The following is a 22,236-nucleotide window of genomic DNA, read 5'->3' as shown; positions in this document are numbered from 1 at the left end:
GGAACATATGCTAGTTAGATATAGGTAGTGAAGGCAGAGGCAATAAGGAGACCTGTGGGACACGGCCCTGTTGGATAGAAGGGCATCCTCTCTTTCTTTTGGCTGTGGGGTCACTCAGAAATTAATACCTCCAGGCAAGCTTGTCACTATACATAAGCTTCTCTTTTTAGCCTTTTCTACTTTTCAGCAGGCTAGAAACCTTAGAGTGACACTCAGATATGTGATTTCTTATCATAGAAGGTGGGGTTCTTCAGGGGTAAGCCAGCTGCAAATATGCATCAGAATGTTGGGTGTTCAGTACAGATGATATAAGACAATACAGAGAGGCCCTGTGGTCACTGATTCTGTTCTTTGTCTTTCTTGTAGCACTTGTCAGCCTCCAGCCATGGGGGATATGAAAACCCCAGATTTTGATGATCTTCTGGCTGCCTTTGACATCCCAGATCCCACAAGTCTTGATGCAAAGGAGGCCATCCCGGCTCCCAGTGAGGAGAACGAGAGTCCCCTGAAGTCTTCAGGCATGTGTATGGATGAGAATGTGTCCTTGTCTCACTCAGGGTCAGCCCCAGATGTGCCGGCCGTGAGTGTCATTGTCAAGAACACCAGCCGCCAAGAGTCATTTGAAGCAGAGAAAGACCACATTGCTCCCAGTCTCCTACATAATGGATTTCGGGGCTCAGACCTGCCCCCAGACTCCCACCACTGTGGGAAGTTTGATTCTACTTTTATAAATGGAGACAGTGCTAGGAGTTTCACGAGCAAGCTCGAGCCTTCCAAGTCAGAGCCATTACCTACCTTCAACCAGTTCAGCCCAATCTCTAGCCCAGAACCTGAGGATCCTGTCAAAGATAATGGGTTTGGGATAAAGTCCAAGCACTCTGACAGTTATTTCCCACCTCCTCCTGGGACTGTGGGAGGCCCAGTCCTGGAAGCTCTGGCAAAGTTCCCGGTCCCAGAACTACACATGTTTGATCACTTTTGTAAGAAAGAACCTAAACCAGAACCCTTGCCTTTAGAGAGCCAGCAGGAGCATGAACAGGGTGGGCAGAAGGTGGTGGAGCCTCACAAAGATCTGGATTCCAGTCGGTTCTTTGGGGAAGCTTTAGAGTTCAATAGTCACCCTAGCAACAGCATTGGAGAGCCCAAGAAGCTTGTTCCAGAGCTTAGTGCTTGCTCCTCTGTCCCCCCGAGGCAGCGTCTGAAGCCAGCCCATTCCAAGCTATCCTCTTGTGTTGCAGCCTTGGTGGCCTTACAGGCCAAAAGGGTGGCCAATGTCACCAAGGAGGATCAGCCTGGTCACACAAAGGATTCCTCAGGGCCCACTAAAGAGGGTTCTAAAGGTAGCCCCAAAATGCCCAAGTCACCAAAGAGTCCCCGGAGCCCTCTAGAGGCCACTAGAAAAAGTATCAAGCCATCAGATAGCCCTCGGAGCATCTGCAGTGACAGCAGCAGCAAAGGGTCCCCTTCTGTGGCTGCCAGCTCCCCACCAGCAATTCCCAAAGTCAGAATCAAAACAATTAAGACATCATCGGGGGAAATCAAAAGAACTGTTACAAGGATCCTGCCAGACCCTGATGACCCAAGTAAGTCCCCTGCTGAGTCCCCTGCAGGGAGCACAGTCACTGAGGCTCCCAGTGAGGTGGCAGGGGATGAAGGCACAGCCATGCCTGTGGAAGAGCCCTTTTCTGAGGCAGGCATAAATTCAGGGAGCCCCCAGGGTGACAGAAAAGGGGACGAGAATATGAACAAGGCCAGTGACTCTTCATCTCCCTCCCGCATCTCTGGGCCCCGGGTCCCAAAAGGATCTGCCCTGAACTCACAGGCAAGCAAGAAGCAGCAGAGCACAGCACTTCAGGCACCAACGCCCCCTGCCAGCCTCTTGCCCAAAGCTGTGCACTTGGCCAACTTGAACCTGGTCCCCCACAGTGTTGCTGCATCTGTGACTGCCAAGTCCTCAGCACAGAGACGGAGTCAGCCTCAGGTCACACAAATGACAGTGCCCCTGGTCCACCAGGTGAAAAAGGCCGCCCCTCTAATTGTGGAGGTCTTCAACAAGGTCCTTCACAGCTCTAACCCTGTGCCCCTCTATGCGCCAAATCTCAGCCCACCTGCAGACAGCAGGATCCACGTGCCAGCCAGTGGGTACTGCTGCCTGGAGTGTGGAGACGCATTTGCCTTAGAGAAGAGCCTGAGCCAGCACTACAGCCGGCGCAGTGTCCACATCGAGGTGCTGTGCACACTGTGCTCTAAGACGCTGCTCTTCTTCAACAAGTGCAGCCTGCTTCGGCATGCCCGTGACCACAAGAGCAAGGGACTTGTCATGCAGTGTTCTCAGCTGCTCGTGAAGCCCATCTCTGCGGACCAGATGTTTGTGGCGGCTCCTGTGAACTCAACTGCACCAGCAATCCCAGCTGCTTCTTCCTCTCCCAAACCCAGCCCCACTTCGGACAATGCCAGCTCTGTAATTCCAGCCTTGCCACTTTACCCAGACCCAGTGAGGCTCATCCGGTATGGAACCAAATGTCCTGAATGTCACAAGCAGATGCGAGATTATATGGTCCTGGCTACACATTTCCAGAGGACAACAGAGGAAACCGAGGGACTGGTAAGTAAACTATCACATTTTTGGATGTTGAGCCCCAGGCCCATATAAGTTCCATGATAGGAACTGGAGAGAGGAGGACTTCTGGCTTAATGGTTAGTGTCTCACCCGAATACAAAGTACTTGATTTCTTATTTGGGAAGATAATCCTACCCATACCCATGGGGAAAGCCTGAAGATCCAATATGTTTAGCCAGGGAATTGTGGTATCTGCTTATAATTGTAGTACTTACAAGGCTACAGCAGGAGGATTGTGAATTTGAGACCAGAGCAAGACTGTCTCAACTAACAAAACCATGTCTCTCTGGGCATCTCCGTTCCACTTCCACTCAGACTGGCAGTTAGCTTGATCCAGATCCAGGCCTGTCAGGGCTTAGGTGGGTGGTTTCTGTCTGGCCTCTTGAAGAGGAAGCATGGTTTTGGCAAGTGCCCAGAGAACCTGGGGCGAGGGGTAGATGTGTCACTGCATTGTCCCTTAGTCTGTTCTAAGAACATTCTGCCCCTCAGTAGATAGAGCTATTGAGCAGGATTTCTCTGGAGACGGAGGCCGAGCTGAGAGGAAAGGAGAGTGGGTAGGCATGCAGGCTCCAGGAGAGCGTCCGTAGGTGTCTGCCTTTCATCCCCGGTCTCCTAACTCTAGAAAAGGAGTTGAGCTTTTCTGCTTATTCTGATTCCTCCTTATAGTTGGTAAGATATGTGGTTTGTTTTTAAAGGCACTTGGTGCTTACCCCAATTGCTATTGTTAGCAGATTCTATCAAGAAGGCAGCCTCAAGCTGTGTTAGTACAGATAGAGTCAAACACTTTGGAGCTGGAGGCAGGAGGGCTATGTAGTAAGACTTTATCTTTTAAAAAACAGGAAGACTGTCGGTCCCAGCACTCTGGGAGGCAGAGGCAGGCGAATTTCTGAGTTCGAGGCCAGCCTGGTCTACAGAGTGAGTTCCAGGACAGCCAGGGCTACACAGAGAAACCCTGTCTCGGGGGGAAAAAAAAAACCCAAATCCAAAAAACAAAACAAAAAACAACCCCCCCCCCAAAAAAAAAACCAGGAAGACCTTCAGATTGGTGTGTGTGTGTGTGTGTGTGTGTGTGTGTGTGTGTGTGATCTGCATATCAGATTACAAAGAGCTTCAAATTTCTTACTTTCTTGAGACAGGGTCTTTTTGGTATAGAAGCTCACTGTTTTGCTTAGGTTGCTGGCCAGCAAGCTGCCAGGATGTGCCATTTCTGCACTGGGGCTCCAGTCAGGCACAGCCATGCACAGCATTTTCCCATGAGTCAGCACCTGTGGGTCATCTCTACCTTGGGTCCTTACTGCTCGCCCAGAAGTGTTCTCACCCACTGAGCCGGCCCTAGGGCTCCTTTCACTTGGTTCCCTTAGTCAGCGGGTATTAGTTTGGTCTTCTTTTCTTAATAAAGACTAATCCGGGATTAAAGTGGTAGCTCTTTGTTGTTCTTGTAGAGGACCCAGTTTTGATATAACACCTACATGGTGGCTCACAAACACCCATAACTTCTATTTCCGGGGATCTGATCTCCTCCTCTGACCTCCAGAGGCACCAGACATGCAGGTGGTACACATATATACATATACATTCAGGTATATGAACACTCACACATACAAAATTAAAATAAATAGATCTTTTAAAAAAAGGAAACATGTGGAGGTACATGCTTAATCCTAGCACATGAGAGGCAGAGACAGTCGGGTCTGATCTGCCTGGGCTGGCCCTCCTTGCTAGTCACTACTAAGAAAATGCCCTGTAGGCTTGTCTACAGGCAATCTGATGGAGGTATTTGGTCAGTTGAGGTTCTTTCTCCCAGACAAGTCTGGCTTGTATCAGGTTGACAGAAGAACAACCAGGAAGGATGCAAAAATTACCCAAGAGAAAGTGTGTTAGATTGGGTTTTATTGCTGTGAAGAGACACCATGACCACAGCAACTCAGGGAAAAAAAGCATTTAATTGCACCTGGCTTACAGGTTCAGCTGTTTAATCCATTATTATTATTATTATTATTATTGAGGGAAGTATGGCAAGAGGTAGGCAGACATGGTGTTGGAGATATAGCTGAGAGCTACATTTGGATCTGCAGGTAGCAAGAAGATAGAGCCATTGGGACTGGCTTGGGCTTTCGAAAACCCTGAAGCTCCCACCCCCACCCCTAGTGACACACTTCTGCCAGCAAGCCCACACCTTCTAATCCCTCTCAAGTAGTGCCACTCCCTGATAACCAAGCACTCATATATATGAACCCATGGGGCCAGTCTTGTTCAAACCACCACAGTCACTGAAGCCTCTTCCCTTCACCCTGTTCCATTTTCTTGTGATGAGTCCTGAGGAGTGTAGTCAGCACCCTTTCCCAGTGGGGTCCATGTTCTTGTTCATCCTAGCATACTTGAGTTGGGCTAGGACTATTGTTTCTGAATTTGGTCATTGAAGATCTTTGGCTGTAGAGGTCTGGTGCCTGGGTCTATGACATTTTTCATATCACTTTTTACTGAAATTCTAAAGTCGTGTGTAGGTAGAAGTTGGCCCAGGATCAGGGCTGGCACCTCTCACACAGTATCTTCCTTGTGCCACTCTGTCCTTGTGGGAGCTACAGAAAAGTACACCAGACATGATGGGAGAGACTGCTCTGGAAGGCTGCTGGGCTTCTCGCAGCCTAGTCTGAGTCCTTCCTAGTATCTCCTGTTTCTAAATGTGGCTTCTAGGGAGGGAAACTTGAGGTCAGGAATTAACCTTGATGACCGTTGGGCTTGGGTTTCCATGACAATACCAGTGTCAAGCCACATAGCCAGGGCGAAAGCATGTTCAGATGGTAGGTGCAGCTCCACCACAGCAGGAACAGTGTGCTGGGATTCATGTCTTCCTCCTGGAAGTCTGCACCTGAAGCAAAACTGCCTCCCCCTGCACTGACTGGGTATGGGTGGGGTGGGCGCTTTTCATCCTTTCCCTTGCATTTTGAGCTATTTAATTGGGATAGAATGTCAGCAAAGAGGTCTATATCATCATCATCATCATCTCCTCTTCTTCCTCTTCTTCCCCCTCTTCCTTGTTTTTTTGAGACAGGGCCTCCCTATATAACTCTGTGGAACTCACAGACCAGGCTGGCTTTGAACTCAAAGATCCACCTTCCCTCTGCCTCCCAAGTGCTAGGATTAAAGGCATGGACCGTTATGCCTTTACATGGTAGAGTGTATCTTCTTGTTCTTAAGCTTTTATTTAACTATGCTGTCATCACACCTAGTAAAATTAATGACATTCTTTAATATCACCCAATACAAATCTATATTCAAGCTTTCCTAATTACATTAAAAAGTCTTACAATGGGCCACTTATTTTTATTGTTTATTTTGAAGCAATGGTTTATGCTCTGGCTAGCCTCTAATTGACTCTGTAGCCAAGGCTGGCCTTGAATTCCTGATCTTCTTGCTTCTACCTCCCAAGTGCTTGGAATACAGGTATTCCCTGCTATACCTAGCTTATTAACAAACACCTGTGTTTCTCTAAGTAACACAGGCTGGCCTCAAACTCATGATCCTTCTGTCAAGCACTAAGGACAGAGATCAGTGCCACCATGTTTGCCTTATTTTTTGCTAGCCTGTTTGCTTTTGTTTGTTTGTTGTGTTTATAGTGCAGTGCTTCTAGTGTAGAACCTCAAGTGTGCAAGGCAGGCTCTCTGCCTCTGAGCCCGGCCTCGGCCTGAGTGTGACTATATCCTAGTCACATAAATCACACACTACAGTGGTCCACTTTCTTCCTTTTTTCCTTGTTATTGTTTTGGTTTTGTTGAAACAGGTATCATTCAGTGTGTAACGAAGACTGTCCTGGAATTTGTGGCAATTCTTGTACTGTCACCTCCCAGGTTCTGGGATCATAGGCATTAGCTACCTGGTTGTTATCAGTCTATAACAGTGTGCTCCCCACTCCACCCCACCTATGTCATTTGCTTTCTTGGTGTTCTTTCCTAGACTTGCCAGGTATGCCAGATGCTGCTGCCCAACCAGTGTAGTTTCTGTGCACACCAGCGGATCCATGCACACAAGTCCCCCTACTGCTGTCCGGAGTGCGGTGTCCTCTGTCGCTCTGCTTACTTCCAGACTCATGTAAAGGAGAATTGCCTGCACTATGCCCGAAAAGTAGGCTACAGGTAGGTGCTTCATGGCTTTCTGTCCTGGTCTTGCCTAATGGCAGGCCCTTTTTCTGGGCTGAAACTTGTTTTATACTGAGGATTGATTTTAAGAGCCCAACTGGGGGTCGGGTCAGGAGGTTGCTGGTGAGATGGCTCAGTGTTGCCCACTGATGAACCTACTGAGTTTGATACACTTTACCCACATGCTATAAGGAGAGAAACAACTCCGGTGGATAGTTTCGTTGACTTGTACACTGTGTCATAGTACATGTAATAATGCATATACAAATACACACAATCTCAATCAATCAATCAATGCCATTACTTTTTCTTTTAAAAGAACCCAGTAGGGCAATGGGAAGATGGGTTTTACTGGATAAAACATTCGTTACACAAGTGTGAGACCGTAAGTTCAAATTCCAAGACCCCTGTGAAATTGGACATAGTAGCATGTGTTTGTACTTCAATGCTTTTGTGGTGAGATGGGTGGGGATAGGAGAAGCCCTGGACGCTTGCAGCAAGATAGCGTGGTATATACAACAGTGAACCTCAGAGAGACCCTATCTCAACATAGAAAGCAAGGACTGACACCCAAGGTTGCTTTCCAGCCTCCACACTCACACTTTTACATGATCACACCGAGACACACACATACACATACTGCCATACTGACACACAAGTGCCATGCAAGTGTGAGGACCCCAGACCCCACAGAAACCTGGAGTCACCTGCAACCCCAGCAAAGCAGCCCCAAAAGCGGAGCCCCAGGGCAGGCATCCTAGCTAGAGTAGTGGAATTGGCGTGCTCTGGGTTCGGTGAATAAAGTGAAGCGTGTTAGAGGAAGATGCCCAATATCAACCTCAGCTCTCTACACACAGCTGTGCATATGTATGCATCCACATACTAAGTGTGTATACACATATTACCTACAGATATAAAAATAAGTTTAAAAAAACCCTCAAAATGCTGGGCGTGGTGGCGCACACCTGTAATCCCAGCACTTGGGACGGATTTCTAAGTTCGAGGCCAGCCTGGTCTACAGAGTGAGTTCCAGGGCAGCCAGAACCACACAGAGAAACCCTGTCTCGCAAAACCAAAACTAAAACCAAGCCAAAACAAACAAACAAACGAAAACCCCTCAAAACACAAAAATAAAATTAAATATTAGAGTGAATAGCCTTGAAGAGGAAGAGACAATTTAGTCATTTTGATTATATTTAGTCACTGTGTCAATTTATCTAACTTCCTCCTTGACTTTTTTCTTTGTTTGTTTGTTTCTTTTTGCCTGTCTTATTCTGTTGGCCTGGCTGACCTAAAATTGCATTCCTCTTAACTTTGCTGAGTATGTATACATATGAACATACATTCATATGCATACACATACATGTACACTATATACATATGCAACCACACCTGGCTTTTTTTTTTTTTTGAAGGCAAGGTTTCTGTGTGTAGTCCATGTTGCCCTAGACCTCTCTGTTACTCTAGCTAGCTTCAAATTCACAATCACCTTGCCTTAGACAAATGCTGGAATTACACGTGGCGGCACTGTCGTGCCCAGCTTGTCACCTGTCAGTTTGGTATTTTTTAAGTATATATGTTTAGTGGAACATTAGAGACACTTGATTATATTCCCAGATCCCAGGCACTAGAAGCATGAAGATTAAGAGGAACTGAAGGCCAGGCCCTAGAGGGATGGAGCAGCAGTTAAGAGCCCTGTGGGTCTTCCAGAGGACCTGGATTCAGTTCTCAGTGCTCACAGGGCAGCCAGCAGCTGTCTGCAACTCTAGTCCCAAGGGACTGATGCCTTCTTCTGGCTTCCACAAGTACTGGACATGTATGGCATATAGTCATATATACTGACAAAATCACCTTACAGACAAAATCAAAATAATAAACTTTACCAACAAAAAGTTCAAAGTTGGGGAGTGGTGGTGCATGCCTTTAATTCCTGTGAGAGACAGAAGCAGACAGGGTTGGAGACAACCTGTCTACAGAATGAGTTCTAGGACAGCCAGGGTTTTATATATACACACACACACACACACACACATACACACACATACACACACATACACACATGTTTAAGGTTAGGGGCTAGAGAGGTAGCTCAGTGGTTCAGAGCACTGACTGCTCTTGCAGAGAACCTGGGTTCCATTCCCTGTATTTATATTACAACTTCCTAATAACTTCAGCTACAAGGGTTCAATATTCTCGTTCTCTCTCTCTCTCTCTCTCTCTCTCTCTCTCTCTCTCTCACACACACACACACACACACACACACACACACACAGAGTAACTCAGAATGGAAGGTCAGAAAATTTTCTGAAAGAAGATTGTCTTAGTTACTGTTGCATTGCTGTGATGAAACACCATGACCAGGTTAACTTGTGGAAGAAGCATTTAACTGAAGGTTTGCTTACAGCTTCAGAGGGTGAATCATCGTGGCAGAGTGTGAGGTGGCAGGCAGGCAGACACAGCACTACAACAGTAGCTGAGAGATCACGTCTGTTCTGCAAATTGCAGGCAGAGGGAGGGATTGGGCCTGGCTTAGGCTTTTAAAACCTCAAAGCCTACTCCTGTTGACACATATCTAACAAAGCCAGACCTATTCCAACAAGGTCACACCACCTAATCCTTCCCAAACAGTTCTACTAGCTGAGGATCAAGCATTCAAATATAAGCCCGTGGTAGCCAGTCTCATTCAAACACCACAGGAATATTAGGAGGTTTGCAAGCAGAATGATAAGGGAGAGTATATATGGCAAAGTAGAGATGAGGAGACAGCAAATGGAAAAGGGATGACTAGGGTGACAAGCAGGCGTATGGAAAAGGCATGTAAGTATGACCTGGGGACCGTGAGAAACAAGCTGCGGAGCTGGCAGGGTCAGGCCAGGCCACACCTAATGTTCCTTGACAAACTTGTGGACTTTAGTTAGGCCAGTGAAGAGCTACAGAAAGGCTTGCAGCAAGAGTATAATCTGGGGCTGGAGAGATGGTTCAGTGGTTAAGAGCGCTGAGTGCTCTTCCAGAGGTCCTGAGTTCAAATCCCAGCAACCACATGGTGGCTCACAACCATTTGTAATGGGATCCAGTGCCCTCTTCTGGTGTGTCTGAAGACAGCTACAGTGTACTTACATATAATAAATAGTTTTTTTGTTTTAAAAAGTATAATCTGACTCATCAGTATTTGGATTAAAAATAGTAGTTTGTTTATTTGTGGGGAGAGTGCATGTAGATAGCAACTTGCAGGAATCAGTTCTACATGTGAGTCTTGGGAACTGAATCCTGGCCCCCTCCACGGATGAGGTCAGGGCACATACTGCTCTTGCAGAGAGGAGAGTTCATACTGGACAACAACCAACTATAACTTCAGCTTCTGGAGATCTAACTGCCTCTTCTGGCTTCTGTGGAGATTGAACTTACATGAACAAACACATACATAGATATATACATATCTACATAATTAAAAATAAAATCTTTGCTGGGTAGTAGTGGTGCACACCTTTAATCCCATCACTCAGGAAGCAGCGACAGGTGGATCTCTGGGAGTTCCAGGCCAGCCTTGTCTACATAGTGAATCCTAGGATGGCCAGGGCTACACAGAAACCCTGTCTCAAAAAACAAACAAGTGAACAAACAAAAGAACAACAACAACACAGAAATCTGTTTTTTAAAAGCAAAATAAAAGCTCCTAGAACTTTTTAAACTTTGACTTGTTTATACAGCTAATTCTAAGGTTAAATCCAATCTAATATCAACTCATTCAATACCAAAATATTTAAGGAGATGTGTCTTTTATTTTTTCTTCCTCTTGGGCTTTTGTTGTTCTTTTTTTTTTTTTTTTTTTTTTTTTTTTTTTTGGTTTTTTCCAGACAGGGTTTCTCTGTGTAGCCCTGGCTGTCCTGGAACTTACTCTGTAGACCACGCTGGCCTCGAACTCAGAAATCCGCCTGCCTCTGCCTCCCAAGTGCTGGGATTACAGGCGTGCGCCACCGCCCGGCTTGTTGTTCTTTTGAGATGGGGTTTTATTATATGGCTTTGGCTGGCCTGGAACTTGCCACGTAGACCAGGCTGGTCTTGAACTAAAAAAGATCTGCCTGTGGAGTGTCTCTGACTCTGCTTCTCCCTCCCAAATGCTGGGACTAAAGGTGTGTGCAAACACACTCGGCACCAAGATACTTTATTTTAATCTTTTCTCCCCTAAATTGTAGAGATTGAACCCAAGACTTCAAGTGCTGGTCAAGCATTCAACTATAGAGATGCCGCTCAGTCTTGAATTGTCAGTTCTAGAGATTCTCAACGGCATAGCTGGGTCCCAGCTTCAAGCTTATGCTCTTTTTACCTTGGGTTTCTGAGTGGCTGGCTATGTCCTCTTTTTTTAAGTTAACACATAGGAGTAAATACGAATGCCAAATCCCAGCTCTGTGCTTAACTTCCTAAGGCCCTGACAGACTGTTTTCCAAGGCAACTGTGCCATTTAAATTCCTACACCCAGAGTGTGAAGCTTTACTGTCTTTGCCAACATTTGTTACTAAGTTTCTTGTTAGGATACATGATTTGTAGACATTTCTTACTATTCTTTTGGTGCAAATGCTATTTAATAATTTGTAAAAAGATAACTATGCTCCATTTTACTGAGTGCTACTACAGTTTACAGTATTTGTATTTTTGTATTCTTTCTGATTTTTTTAAGGACAGTGCTAAAAAGTCTTATACATTGTATATATGTATAATGTAATTATATTTTATGCAAATGTACATGTTTTAAGAAATTGAAATTTTAATTTTTTTTATTCTTTTTGATAATTTCATATGTATATATATGTATTTTAATTAATCCTCCCTTTCCTTGCATTTCTCTCTCTGTTTTTCTTTTCTTCTCTTTTTTTCTGGAATTCACTCTGTAGACCAGGCTGGCCTCAAACTCAGAGATCTGCCTGCCTCTGCTTAAGTGTTGGGATCGAGGTGTGAGCCATTACCACCTGGCCTTTGCTCCTATGTCTGCCAGCTTCTATATCCCATCCTTCCAAGTCTCTTTTCCAGATTCATATGACTTGATTTCATCCTATGACCTATTTAGTTTAACCAGGGTCATCTGTGTGAGCATTGGAATGAAAGTGTCCATTGATTCTGTCTGGTAAAATCACCCATACCCAGCTGAAGGCAATGACTTCTCTCTCACTAAATTTCTCAGTAACAAATAGTTCAGCAATGAGGGACATCTCCCCACTCCTCCCAACATACCTGCATAGAGGAGCCCACTCCTCCCTCCATACCTGCATAGAGGGACCCATTTTTATGCAGACCAATGCCTGGTGCTGTGCATTCCTGGTGGCAGTGGCTGTGTCTTGCTCAGAAGATGACATTGCACAGCCCCTTTCCCTATTTCTTAATTCTTAGATTCTCTCTTTTAGAATTTAGTTGTATTATTTTTAAGATTTGTTTATTATGGGTGTTTGTCTATATGCATGTTTATGAACCATGTGTACACCTGGTATCCACAGAGATCAGAGGAAGGCATCAGATCTCCTGGAACTAGAGTTATATAGATGGTCGCTTGCTGTCATGTGGGTGCTGGGGATCAAACCCAGTCCTCTGGAAAAGCAGCCAGTGCTCTTAAGTGCTGAGTCATCTCTCTAGCCATGGTTCAATCTTTCTGCCCTCTCTTTCACAAAGGTTTTAGAATTTTAAAACAATCTGTCAAAAAAAAAAAAAAGGATTGTGGTTAATGATGTCATAAGAAAGCAAGATTGCACTATTTAAATAGTATATTGTTTTCTTATTGATGATAATAGAAAAAGTTAAATAATATACACTTAGCTGGGCAGTGGTAGGGCACGCCTTTAATCCCAGCACTTGGGAGGCAGAGGCAGGTGGATTTCTGAGTTCCAGGACAGCCAGGGCTACACAAAGAAACCCTATCTTGAAAAACCAAAATATATACACACAAATACATACACACACAAACACACACACACACACACACACACACGCACGCACGTCTTTTAAAAATTTACATTTTCAAAACATATAATTATAAAACTGTCTTCATTCTTTTTTAAAATGTGACTTTCGGATGGAAATACCTCTGTGTGCCGGAAGTTGATTTTACTTTCTGTATATGTGTTTGCATGCATGGTGTGTATGTGGAGGCCTGTGTACAACTTTAGGGAGTTGGTAGTTTCCTGCCATTTGGGTTCTGAGATTCAAACTCAGGTCAAGAGTCGGCAGCAAGAACCTAGACCTGCTGAGTCCTCTTGCTGGCATGGACCTGAATTTGTAATATAATTTCATTGATTTAAAATTTAACAGTTTCCACACTTAGAGCTATACAGAGAAACTTCCTATGTCGTTTCTCCCAGGAGGCTTAGAGTTCTGGTTTATAGGTTGGCCAATCTGGGGCGGGCTGAGGATTATCCATCCTGCCTTCCCTACCAGGTGTGACCTTCGGCTCTAGGGGTCTTGTGCAGAGAGTAGCAAGCACAAGATTGGGACACAAGTGTGGAGGCTGCGGCCTGGGAACTGGCATGAGCGGAAGAGCCCTGAGGCGACTCTTCTTGCCTGCCACCCCTCGACAGCATCATGCTGAGTCTGACACACTCCCATTTTTGTTGTCCAGGTGCATCCACTGTGGTGTCATCCACCTGACTTTGGCCTTGCTGAAAAGCCACATCCAGGAGCGACACTGCCAGGTTTTCCACAAATGTGCATTCTGCCCCATGGCTTTCAAGACTGCCAGTAGTACGATGGACCACAGTACCACCCAGCACCCCACCCAGCCCCACAAACCCTCCCAGTGAGTGCAGCTGCAGGACCAGTCGGTCCTGTGGGGCAGAGGGTGGCCTGGATGCTGGCAGGGTGGTACGAGGATGGGCTGGGGTGCTGCGCTATGGAGAATGTGTGGAGTCTCCTGAGGACACCCCGAGGCAGGAAAAAATGAACACTGGCTCAGGCTAGTGAATCCCCAAGCTCACTCTGATTCAGAGAGAGCAGAAACAGGGGAGAGGGGCTATTTGATCCTGCCAGCAGAGCCCTGGTTACCTCACACCTCCGGGGCTTGTTTTGTCAGGCTAATTTATAAGTGCTCCTGTGAAATGGTCTTCAATAAGAAGAGGCACATTCAACAGCATTTTTACCAGAATGTCAGCAAGACACAGGCGGGTGTCTTCAAGTGTCCTGAGTGCCCGCTCCTGTTTCTGCAGAAGCCAGAATTAATGCAGCATGTCAAGGTGAGGTACCTTGGGAAGAAGTGATGTGGCTTGGGCCAAGGGTGTAATCTCTGTGCATCTCTTCCCTTGCCGAGTCAGTAATCCCTCTCCCAATCCCCAGAATACCCACGGTGTTCCCCGGAACGTGGAGGAGCTGTCAAGCCTCCAGTCTTCGACAGACACAGCTTCTAGCCGCCCTGGATCTCGAGCTCCTGCTGAGCCCCCAGCTACAAATGTAGCAGCTCGAGGCAGTTCCCTGACTGCCAGCCGCTGGGGCCGGCCAGAAGTTCACCGCAGGGCAGAAGCAAGGCCCCGGATGAGGAGCACTGGTTGGACCTGCCAGGAGTGCCAAGAGTGGGTTCCTGATCGAGAGAGCTATGTGTCCCACATGAAAAAGAGCCACGGTCGGGTAAGTGCGGCCACATGACATGGTGCAGTACTGAGATTCTTGGGCTTTGTCCTGTGAGGCTCGGATCCTCTGACATGACTAACCGCTCAGGTTCTTGGTCCTTTGGGCAGGCTGGGTACTATAGATCCTAAGGTCTTTAAGGGTGTCCTATCTGGTCACATCATTTAAAAGGAACTTAGGATTCTGATGCTTTGGGGCCTGTTTTCTCTTCCCTTAGACCCTGAAGCGGTACCCATGCCGGCAGTGTGAGCAGTCCTTTCACAATCCCAGCAGCCTGCGCAAACACATTCGCAACAACCATGACACAGTAAAGAAGGTCTATACTTGTGGGTGAGTCCGGAAGGGGAAGGGAAGCTTTGCCTGTGGTATCACTGGGCTCTTCCGTGCTGTGAGATCAGGGGCCTAAAGCAAGAGGATAATAAGTCCCTTGCAGGAAAACACTAGCTAAGTGAGAAATGTGGCCAGCCAGGAGCAGCTTCCAGAGCTGGCAGCCTTGGATCTTGGCTCTCACTTTGCAGCCCTAGATTTTCTCATTGGGGCCTAATGTCTGAGAGCAGAGATGGTGATGTGACTGACACATGACAGTGGGCTGGCCTTTCTTACTGACCCCTGGCCTAGCACTGGGCCCTCTGGATTGTGCTGGGATGAGGGCCTAGAGGTCACTGGTGTCTGCTCCCTTACCCATCTTTGCTGGTTTGATTAGCAGGTCTGTCTGCTCACGTAGCCTTCAGTCCTGGTATTTGTGAGGGACACTTGGGGAGCCTGGGGTTCCATCTACCTCCTCAAATGTGCTCTTTCAGGTACTGCACCGAGGATAGCCCTAGCTTTCCTCGGCCCTCCCTCCTAGAGAGCCACATCAGCCTTATGCATGGTATCAGAAGCCCTGATTTGAGCCAGACGTCCAAAGTCAGACATCCAGGTGGACATTCTCCTCAGGTGAGTGTGGGATTCCTGCTGTGACCTGGCTGCGCAGTGATGTCAGGCCTGGGACTGGAAAGGCATTAGAAGGGCTTCAGGAACCCAGTAGTAGTTGTGACCATGGAGCAAGCAGAGTAACACCTAATGTGGTCACTATTTTTGTGTGTCCCATTAGGACACTGAACATAAGAATGGAACAAGAGCAAAGATCCATGGGAAATCCATCAGTCTTATGCTGCTGTAACCTGACTTCTGCCTCCTCAGAATGCAGTGAGGCAGGCAGGCAGAGCTACCCGGCAAGGAAGGATTATTACTTCTCTGTTGCACTAGCCGTGGGAAGAATCTGGTCTAGACCCCTCTCTGCCGGCTGGCCCCCACTTTCTCCCTCGCTCACTCGCGCGCCTGTTGCATGCTTTTTCCTGACTCCGGTGAGCTTCTAGAGCAGCCTGATCGCCCTGTGCTGCACTCTCCCCACACCATGGCACAGGACCAGGTGCTCTGAGGAGGAGTCAGGAGGGCAGAGCTGCCTGGAGGCCACGGACTGTCCTGGAACTTTTTTCGCTATTCAGGGAATTGTGCTAGCTAGCAGAAGCCTTTGCACACAGAGTAGGTAGAGAGAGCGTCAGTCTCTTTTCTTTTTGGGTCAGCACCAATACATGAGAACCAATCTCCTGTCCTTAAAATGCTGTGCATGCCCTTGGGCACAGCAGTTCTGCCCTAGGACATTTTGGTTAGAGAGCTTTAGGCCTTAGGCACTTCGGTGTGTTCAGTGACAAAGAGGAAACTTGGGTACCTGCTGGGAGACACTGTCAGCCCACAATAGGTTAGTGTGCTGCCACTAGAAGGAAGAAGCCTCTGTGTCTGCTCACACAGGGACAAGGGGACAAGTTCCAGCGTATGGTATTGAGCACGGAAGTGTAGGTGAGAGAAGTGCAGAGGCAACGGCATGCGGGCACTCCACAGCTTCCCCTTTGTATTTCAGCATGCGTGAGATGTTTCTTGGAGGAATTATAAAACCCAGGATTCCTAGTTTACTCTCTTACTGGTGTGATAAAAACTATGGGCAAAAACAATTTGGAGAGGAGAGACCTTATTGCAGCTTACAGTCCATCATGGAGGGAGATTAGGGCCAAAATTTAAGGCAGGAACCTGAGGCAGGAACTGAAGCAGCTACTGGAGGAACACTGCGTATTGGCTTGCTCTCTGTGTCTTGCTAAGCCTGTTCTGTTATATAGTCCAGACACCTGCACAGGAGCAACAGCACCCACAGTGAGTTGGGACCTTCCAATCAAGTCTAATGAAGTCTAAGAAAACTTGTAGATTTGTCAGTAGGTCACTCTGAAAGAGACATTTTCTAATTGAGGTTCCCTCTGCCCAGGCGACCCTGGCTTGTGTCAAGCTGACAAACACTAGGCTCAGCAAGTGATCCACTCTGTGACGAACAGACCTGAGAAGTGGGCCGAGCGGGACTCTCCTTACCTTCCTGTTAGGCATGAGTACATAGCACTGAAAGTGAAGGGCTGGGGCTGTAGAGCTGCCTCGTCAGCTAAGAACTCTTCTCTTCTCGTGACTGTGAGAGGTCCCAGTTAGAGTCCCAGCAGCCACATGGTGGTTCAGAACTACCCATAGATGAAGGTCCAAAGAATCCAACATCCTCTTCTGACCTCCTCAGGCACCAGCATGCACAGGGTGCACATGCATCCAGGCAGGTAAAACACTCACACATGAAAGAGATGGGCCCATCTGTCCCTAGGACCCTCAGGGGAAGGGGACAATGACTCCCCAAAAGATGTCTTCCGACCTCCACCTGAGTTCCGTAGCACTTGATGAGGAGAAGGTGAATGTGAGTTTGGCCTCATCTCTGCTCACACTTTTCTTTCAGGTGAACCATCTGAAAAGACCTGTCAGCAGAATGGCAGATGCTCCAGGCGCTAGCAATGGCGCGACTGTTTCCTCCACCAAAAGGCACAAGTCCCTGTTTCAGTGTGCAAAGTGCACCTTCGCCACAGACTCGGAGCATGAGTTCCAGAGCCACATACCTCAGCACCAGGTGGACAGCTCCACAGCGCAGTGTCTCCTCTGTGGCTTGTGCTACACGTCTGCCAGCTCCCTCAGCCGCCACCTGTTCATAGTCCACAAAGTGAGAGGCCAGGAAGAGGGGGGGCAAGAGATTGTGGAGGTGAAAGTGGAAGCCACAGACTCGGAGGCATGCTCTGGAGAGGAGGTGGCCATGGAGACTAGAGAGAATGGACTGGAAGAATGTGCCAGTGAGCCTTTGGTGGCTGACCTAGAACCAAGGAGGTCACTAGGTCTGGCTCTAGATGAAGACAGTGCCCAAGACACTCAGAATCAACCACAGGCCTCTCAGGACCAGAATAGCCATGCACTATCTCCTCAGGTGTGACCAGAGGCTTTGTAGCCGTCAGTCGGCCTGTGGCACCCTCCACCTGCTGTGCAGACTGTGGGAAATAAAAAGCTCTGCCACAGTGTTTGTGTGGCCACTGTGCTCTGAGCAGTGTCTATTCTGAGCTATGGGTTCTGGCTGTCCCCCAGCCCCAGAAAATATGGGGTTACCCAGAATTCTTCACAGCTCTGAATTTGCTTCTGTTATTTATGGCTTAATGCTGCTTCTTGATACCCCAGTTCTCATCCCTGTCCTTCCAGCCCCGGGCTACTTAGGTAGTGCAGCCCCAGTGCTGGCAGCTCAGCTTGCAACCCCTCAGAGGCTGTGCTCTGGGCTCCCGACCTGCTGTGTTCGTCTGGGGACACTGCAGAAATCTCCTTCCTGCCTTCAGAGCCCAAGAAGGAAGGGGATGAAGGGTGCTGGTCATTCCTCAGGGCTCTGCCCAGCCTGGCTCGGGGAGGTCCCTTGTTCACCCTTTCCTTCCTGTCTTCTTTCTCTGATTCTTTCCCCCAGAAGCATCCTGAGGACTTCACCTGCCACTCTGATCGTGTCTCTGTGGGTGGGAGAAACGGCAGTACACGAGGGAAGCGTGAAGCATGGCGAGGCAGGCAGGTTCCAAGAGCCAGATCCTCTTTGGGGCTGTGGTGGGTCTTCCTTCTGCTGCTGCCCTGCAGTCCCTGACAGGTGGGGTGTGGGGCACACAGACAATGGGGTATTTGTATTTTTGTTCCTGTGCCATTAGAGATGCTGCTGCCTCAGGCAGGCCAGCCCCTCTTCCTCTCGGCTACACTCTTGTTGCCCAGACTATATTTCAATAAAAAAAAACTCTTACCATGCAGGTAGGCTCTTGTATTCCTCTTCTGGTAAGCTAGCCCTTCCCTGATCCACCTAACACGCTTCCCAGACAGCCCTGACCACCCCATCTGAAGGGAAATAGCATTTCCTGCTGCCCACGGGAGCTCTAGGCTCTGGAGCTTATGCCTGGGAAACCAGGAGTCCTATACGTCTTGTTCTAAAGGAGCAGGGCGGAGTGGGGGTGTCAGTATGGTCAAGGGCCACCTCCAAGGACTCTAGCATGGCAGCGTCAGCCTTACGGCCTATTGATATTCTCTGGGCATCTTTCCCTCAAAGTGTTTTCAACCCAAGAGATTCTTGGTGAGGGACAAAGAGAAGGAATTCTGTGGCATTCATACAATATTCAGAGACTGTTATGGCCACAGCAAATGTAGATGGTGAAATAGGGATTAGGTGAGATTGGGCCTGTCCAAGCACAAGGGGCGAGTTGTGGGAAGGTGTTCTTGGGCCTACACTAGGTAGGCCCTGTAGCACAGGGAAGGGGGGCTGGCCGAGGTCCCAGGCTTGATCTTTCAAGGGAGGCATGAATACCAATTAGGAATCAAGTTGGATAAATATGCATGACCTTTTCACAATTGAAGACATTTTTTTCTTGCTCTATCAAATGCCAAATTTTTAGCGACAAGCCGATGGCAGTGGGAAAGGTTAGTGCTTGCCTCAGGTCCAGAGAGGCTCTGCTGCGCATGCCATTTTAATGAGCATTCTTTGTGGCCAGGCCTCTGCTTCCTTGCTTCCCCAGCTGGCAGTGAAGAGAAACAAGCCGTGCTGACCCGGTCCCAAGCCAGCCACTGTCCCCTTCCCAGTGCCTTCACATGCCCTGCTTTCTCCTCAGATCCCATCAGTCCTTCACCTCATGCTAATCTTCCCAGTTGGGAGCCTTGTGCCCCAGATCATTCATGAGAGCAGGTTCTTAAGGAGGTGAAGAGAGGGCTTTGACCTGTGGCTGCATTTCTTCCCACTCAGAAATCACGGGAACTGGGACAAAGAAGGTGGAGAATTCAGGGTGAAGCAACTGTCCTCAGATCAGATCCAGGCTCTTGGACCTGCTGCGGGGAGCCTGAGCTGTGGGCTGCATCCTCACTGCCCCTAGCCAGCTCCTAGCTCCTCTCATCCTCATGGGCGCCTCTCATTCAATGCAGACTTCAGAATCCCCCACCCCAGCTCCTTCAAGGCCTCCATGAGGCCCCGAGTGTGCGAGCACTCCAGTGTCCAGGCTGCCATGTGCATAGGGGGGTTCTGCACTCGGAGACACAGTGAGATGGAGCTAATCCCACTGGATGTGGGCTCAGTTAGGACTTAGCCAGTTTGCTTGTCCATTATTCAGTGATGCTGAAGATCGCATTTCCAGCCCTGCTCACGTCCAGCATCTTGTTTAACTCTTACCACAGACTTTCACTTAATCCTCACAAGGATCTCAGCTACCCTTCTATTTTACAGAGGCAAAAATAATGGCCTTAGGTTAAATGACATATGTTGGGCTACCTGTGATGATGGTGCTGAGTCAAACCCATGCTGCCTTAGTGACAGGGCTGCTCTGGCTGCTGCCAGCCTGTCAGCAGTGTGGAGCCATCCAAAGCCCACCCTTCTAGTTTCCAAAAAGGCAGGATGCCCCTTAGTATCAGATCCTCCAGTGCCTTGTCACCCCAAGGAGGGCCCTGCGTTTGCATAGGCGGTGTCCCTGACGTTGGCTCTCACAGGGGTTTACTTTCCAGCTGAAGACCCATAATTTCTGGAGCATTCTAGAAGAGGTGACCTAACTTCTGGGGAACACACGGTTCCCTCAGAGTCGGTTTCTCCTGATTGCTCCTGACAGTTTTTTAGTGCACTATTTGTCATCCGAGGATGCTTGCCATAACATATTTTCCCTGCAGCGGATGCCCTCCTGACCAAGCTAGACTAGATTTGCTACCCTCTAGAAACTACCATCTGGATACCCTGAGGCTTGACAAATGACTAGTATTTACTCTTTAACTGCTTTGTCTCTGTAAAATGATATACTGAATTACCGTGGACTAATTGTTGTAAAGAATTTGCCTCTTATGTAAACAGTCGGGTTTTAAAAATTTAATGGTTGTGCTGTGGCCCACCCTAGAATTTCCACATTTTGCCTTGGCCCAGGCTGACGAACTTCTGTCCTGTATGCCATTGTACATTCAACACCAGGTCATTTAAAAAACTTTTTTTTTGTTGTTTGGAAAAATAGATACATATATATTCGACAACATAAGGCATTCAACAGTACAAATGAACATACAATAAAAAGTAAAGTTCTCGGTGAGGGCCAGTTTCTGGTGCCCTCGCCAGAGTTCCCCATGTTCTCGCTCTCTCTTGTGTATCCTTCCAGAACAATTCTATGCATTTATGAGTTTATAAATATGTATATTTATATATCTATTTTTAATACAAACAGTAGCATTCTATACGTCATGTTCTGAAGCTTGCTTTTTTTCCACTTACATAGTGTTGTGGAGGCCGGTCAGCCGGGTCAGTGTGCTCTAAAAGCTCCAGGTGTTTGCATCTAGCGGTGACTCGCATCCAGGTGTATGGTTGAGAGGACGGATGTGTGCATGAATGAGCACAGCGGACGCAGTAATACAACCACAGAGCCGGGCCGGCCTAAGCAAGATTAGACCTGCTAGATTCTAGAATGTGTCCTTTGTCTTCTCCTGGACTGCTGCTCACCTTCGTCAACACACTGTGTGCCTTAAGCTGGGAGCACAGAAGGCCTTGGGGCAGGACTCTCAAAGAACATGGTTTTTTTTTTTCCAGGTCCCTGTTTAAAAGGCCTTTTTATTGACAGACCACTAATAGAGAAGTGTAAAACATGTATTTATACTCCACCCTTTTAGCATGGCAGTTACAAGTTTTTGTATCACCTTCCAATCCTTTGGTACATTCATAATTGAATTTATGGTATAATTATAATTATGGTCATGGCGGTGATATCCCAGGGTATTGGGCATAATGGACAAGTCTCCTATCACAGAGCTGCCTCCCAGTCCTTTTTTTGTTTTGTTTCCTTTTATTAAGACAGTCTTGTAGCCCAGGTTAGCCCTGCCTCAGCTTCCTGAAAAGTAAGGTTATATATAGGCATATATCACCACACAGACTTTCTAATTTTTCTTGGGTGATCTCAGAAGCAGTGTAAGAAAATGGAGAAAGTCAATAATTAAAAATCAGAAATGCAGTCGGGCAGTGGTGACAGTAGTGGACCACACCTTTAGTCCCAGTAGAGACAGGCAGGACAATCTGGTCTACAGAGTTAGTTCTAAGACAACCAGGGCTACACATAGAAACCCTGTCTTCAAAAATAAACAGAGCTGGGCGGTGGTGGCGCACGCCTGTAATCCCTGCACTCTGGGTGGCAGAGGCAGGTGGATTTCTGAGTTGGAGGCCAGCCTGGTCTACAGAGTGAGTTCCAGGACAGCCAGGGCTATACAGAGAGACCCTGTCTCCAAAAAACCAAATCCAAAAAACAAACAAAAAAGAGCACCCGCAAAAATAAACAAACAGGGCTGGAGAGATGGCTCAGGGGTTAAGAGGGTCTGCTCTTCCAAAAGTCCTGAGTTCAAATCCCAGCAACCACATGATGGCTCACAACCATCCATAATGAGATCTGACGCCCTCTTCTGGTGTGTCTGAAGACAGCTACAGTGTACTTATATATAGCAATAAATAAATCTTTAAAAAAGATAAAAAAAATA

At 47.6% G+C, this 22,236-nt stretch overlaps 1 protein-coding gene across 5 annotated transcripts in view; it reads left to right on the top strand.

Annotated features, from left to right (window-relative positions):
* Znf592 (zinc finger protein 592) overlaps positions 1–20,952 on the top strand; it is a 49,042-nt gene extending 28,090 nt beyond the window's left edge. For all 5 annotated transcript variants that reach the window (XM_052159759.1, XM_052159743.1, XM_052159735.1 and 2 more), the window contains 8 exons: positions 367–2,605; positions 6,575–6,753; positions 13,358–13,534; positions 13,808–13,967; positions 14,068–14,355; positions 14,573–14,685; positions 15,156–15,291; positions 17,156–20,952. In XM_052159759.1, the coding sequence (XP_052015719.1) occupies positions 386–2,605; positions 6,575–6,753; positions 13,358–13,534; positions 13,808–13,967; positions 14,068–14,355; positions 14,573–14,685; positions 15,156–15,291; positions 17,156–17,677 (3,795 nt within the window). In that variant the 5' untranslated portion in view covers positions 367–385 and the 3' untranslated portion in view covers positions 17,678–20,952. The remainder of the gene's footprint in view (positions 1–366; positions 2,606–6,574; positions 6,754–13,357; positions 13,535–13,807; positions 13,968–14,067; positions 14,356–14,572; positions 14,686–15,155; positions 15,292–17,155) is intronic.
* The last annotated feature ends 1,284 nt before the right edge of the window (positions 20,953–22,236 follow it).

This window comes from Apodemus sylvaticus, chromosome 1 (genome assembly GCF_947179515.1).
Source record: "Apodemus sylvaticus chromosome 1, mApoSyl1.1, whole genome shotgun sequence".
In the NCBI taxonomy this organism is placed as follows: domain Eukaryota; kingdom Metazoa; phylum Chordata; class Mammalia; order Rodentia; family Muridae; genus Apodemus; species Apodemus sylvaticus.
Note: the sequence above shows the minus strand (reverse complement) of the source record. Positions and strands in the feature narration are given on the sequence as shown.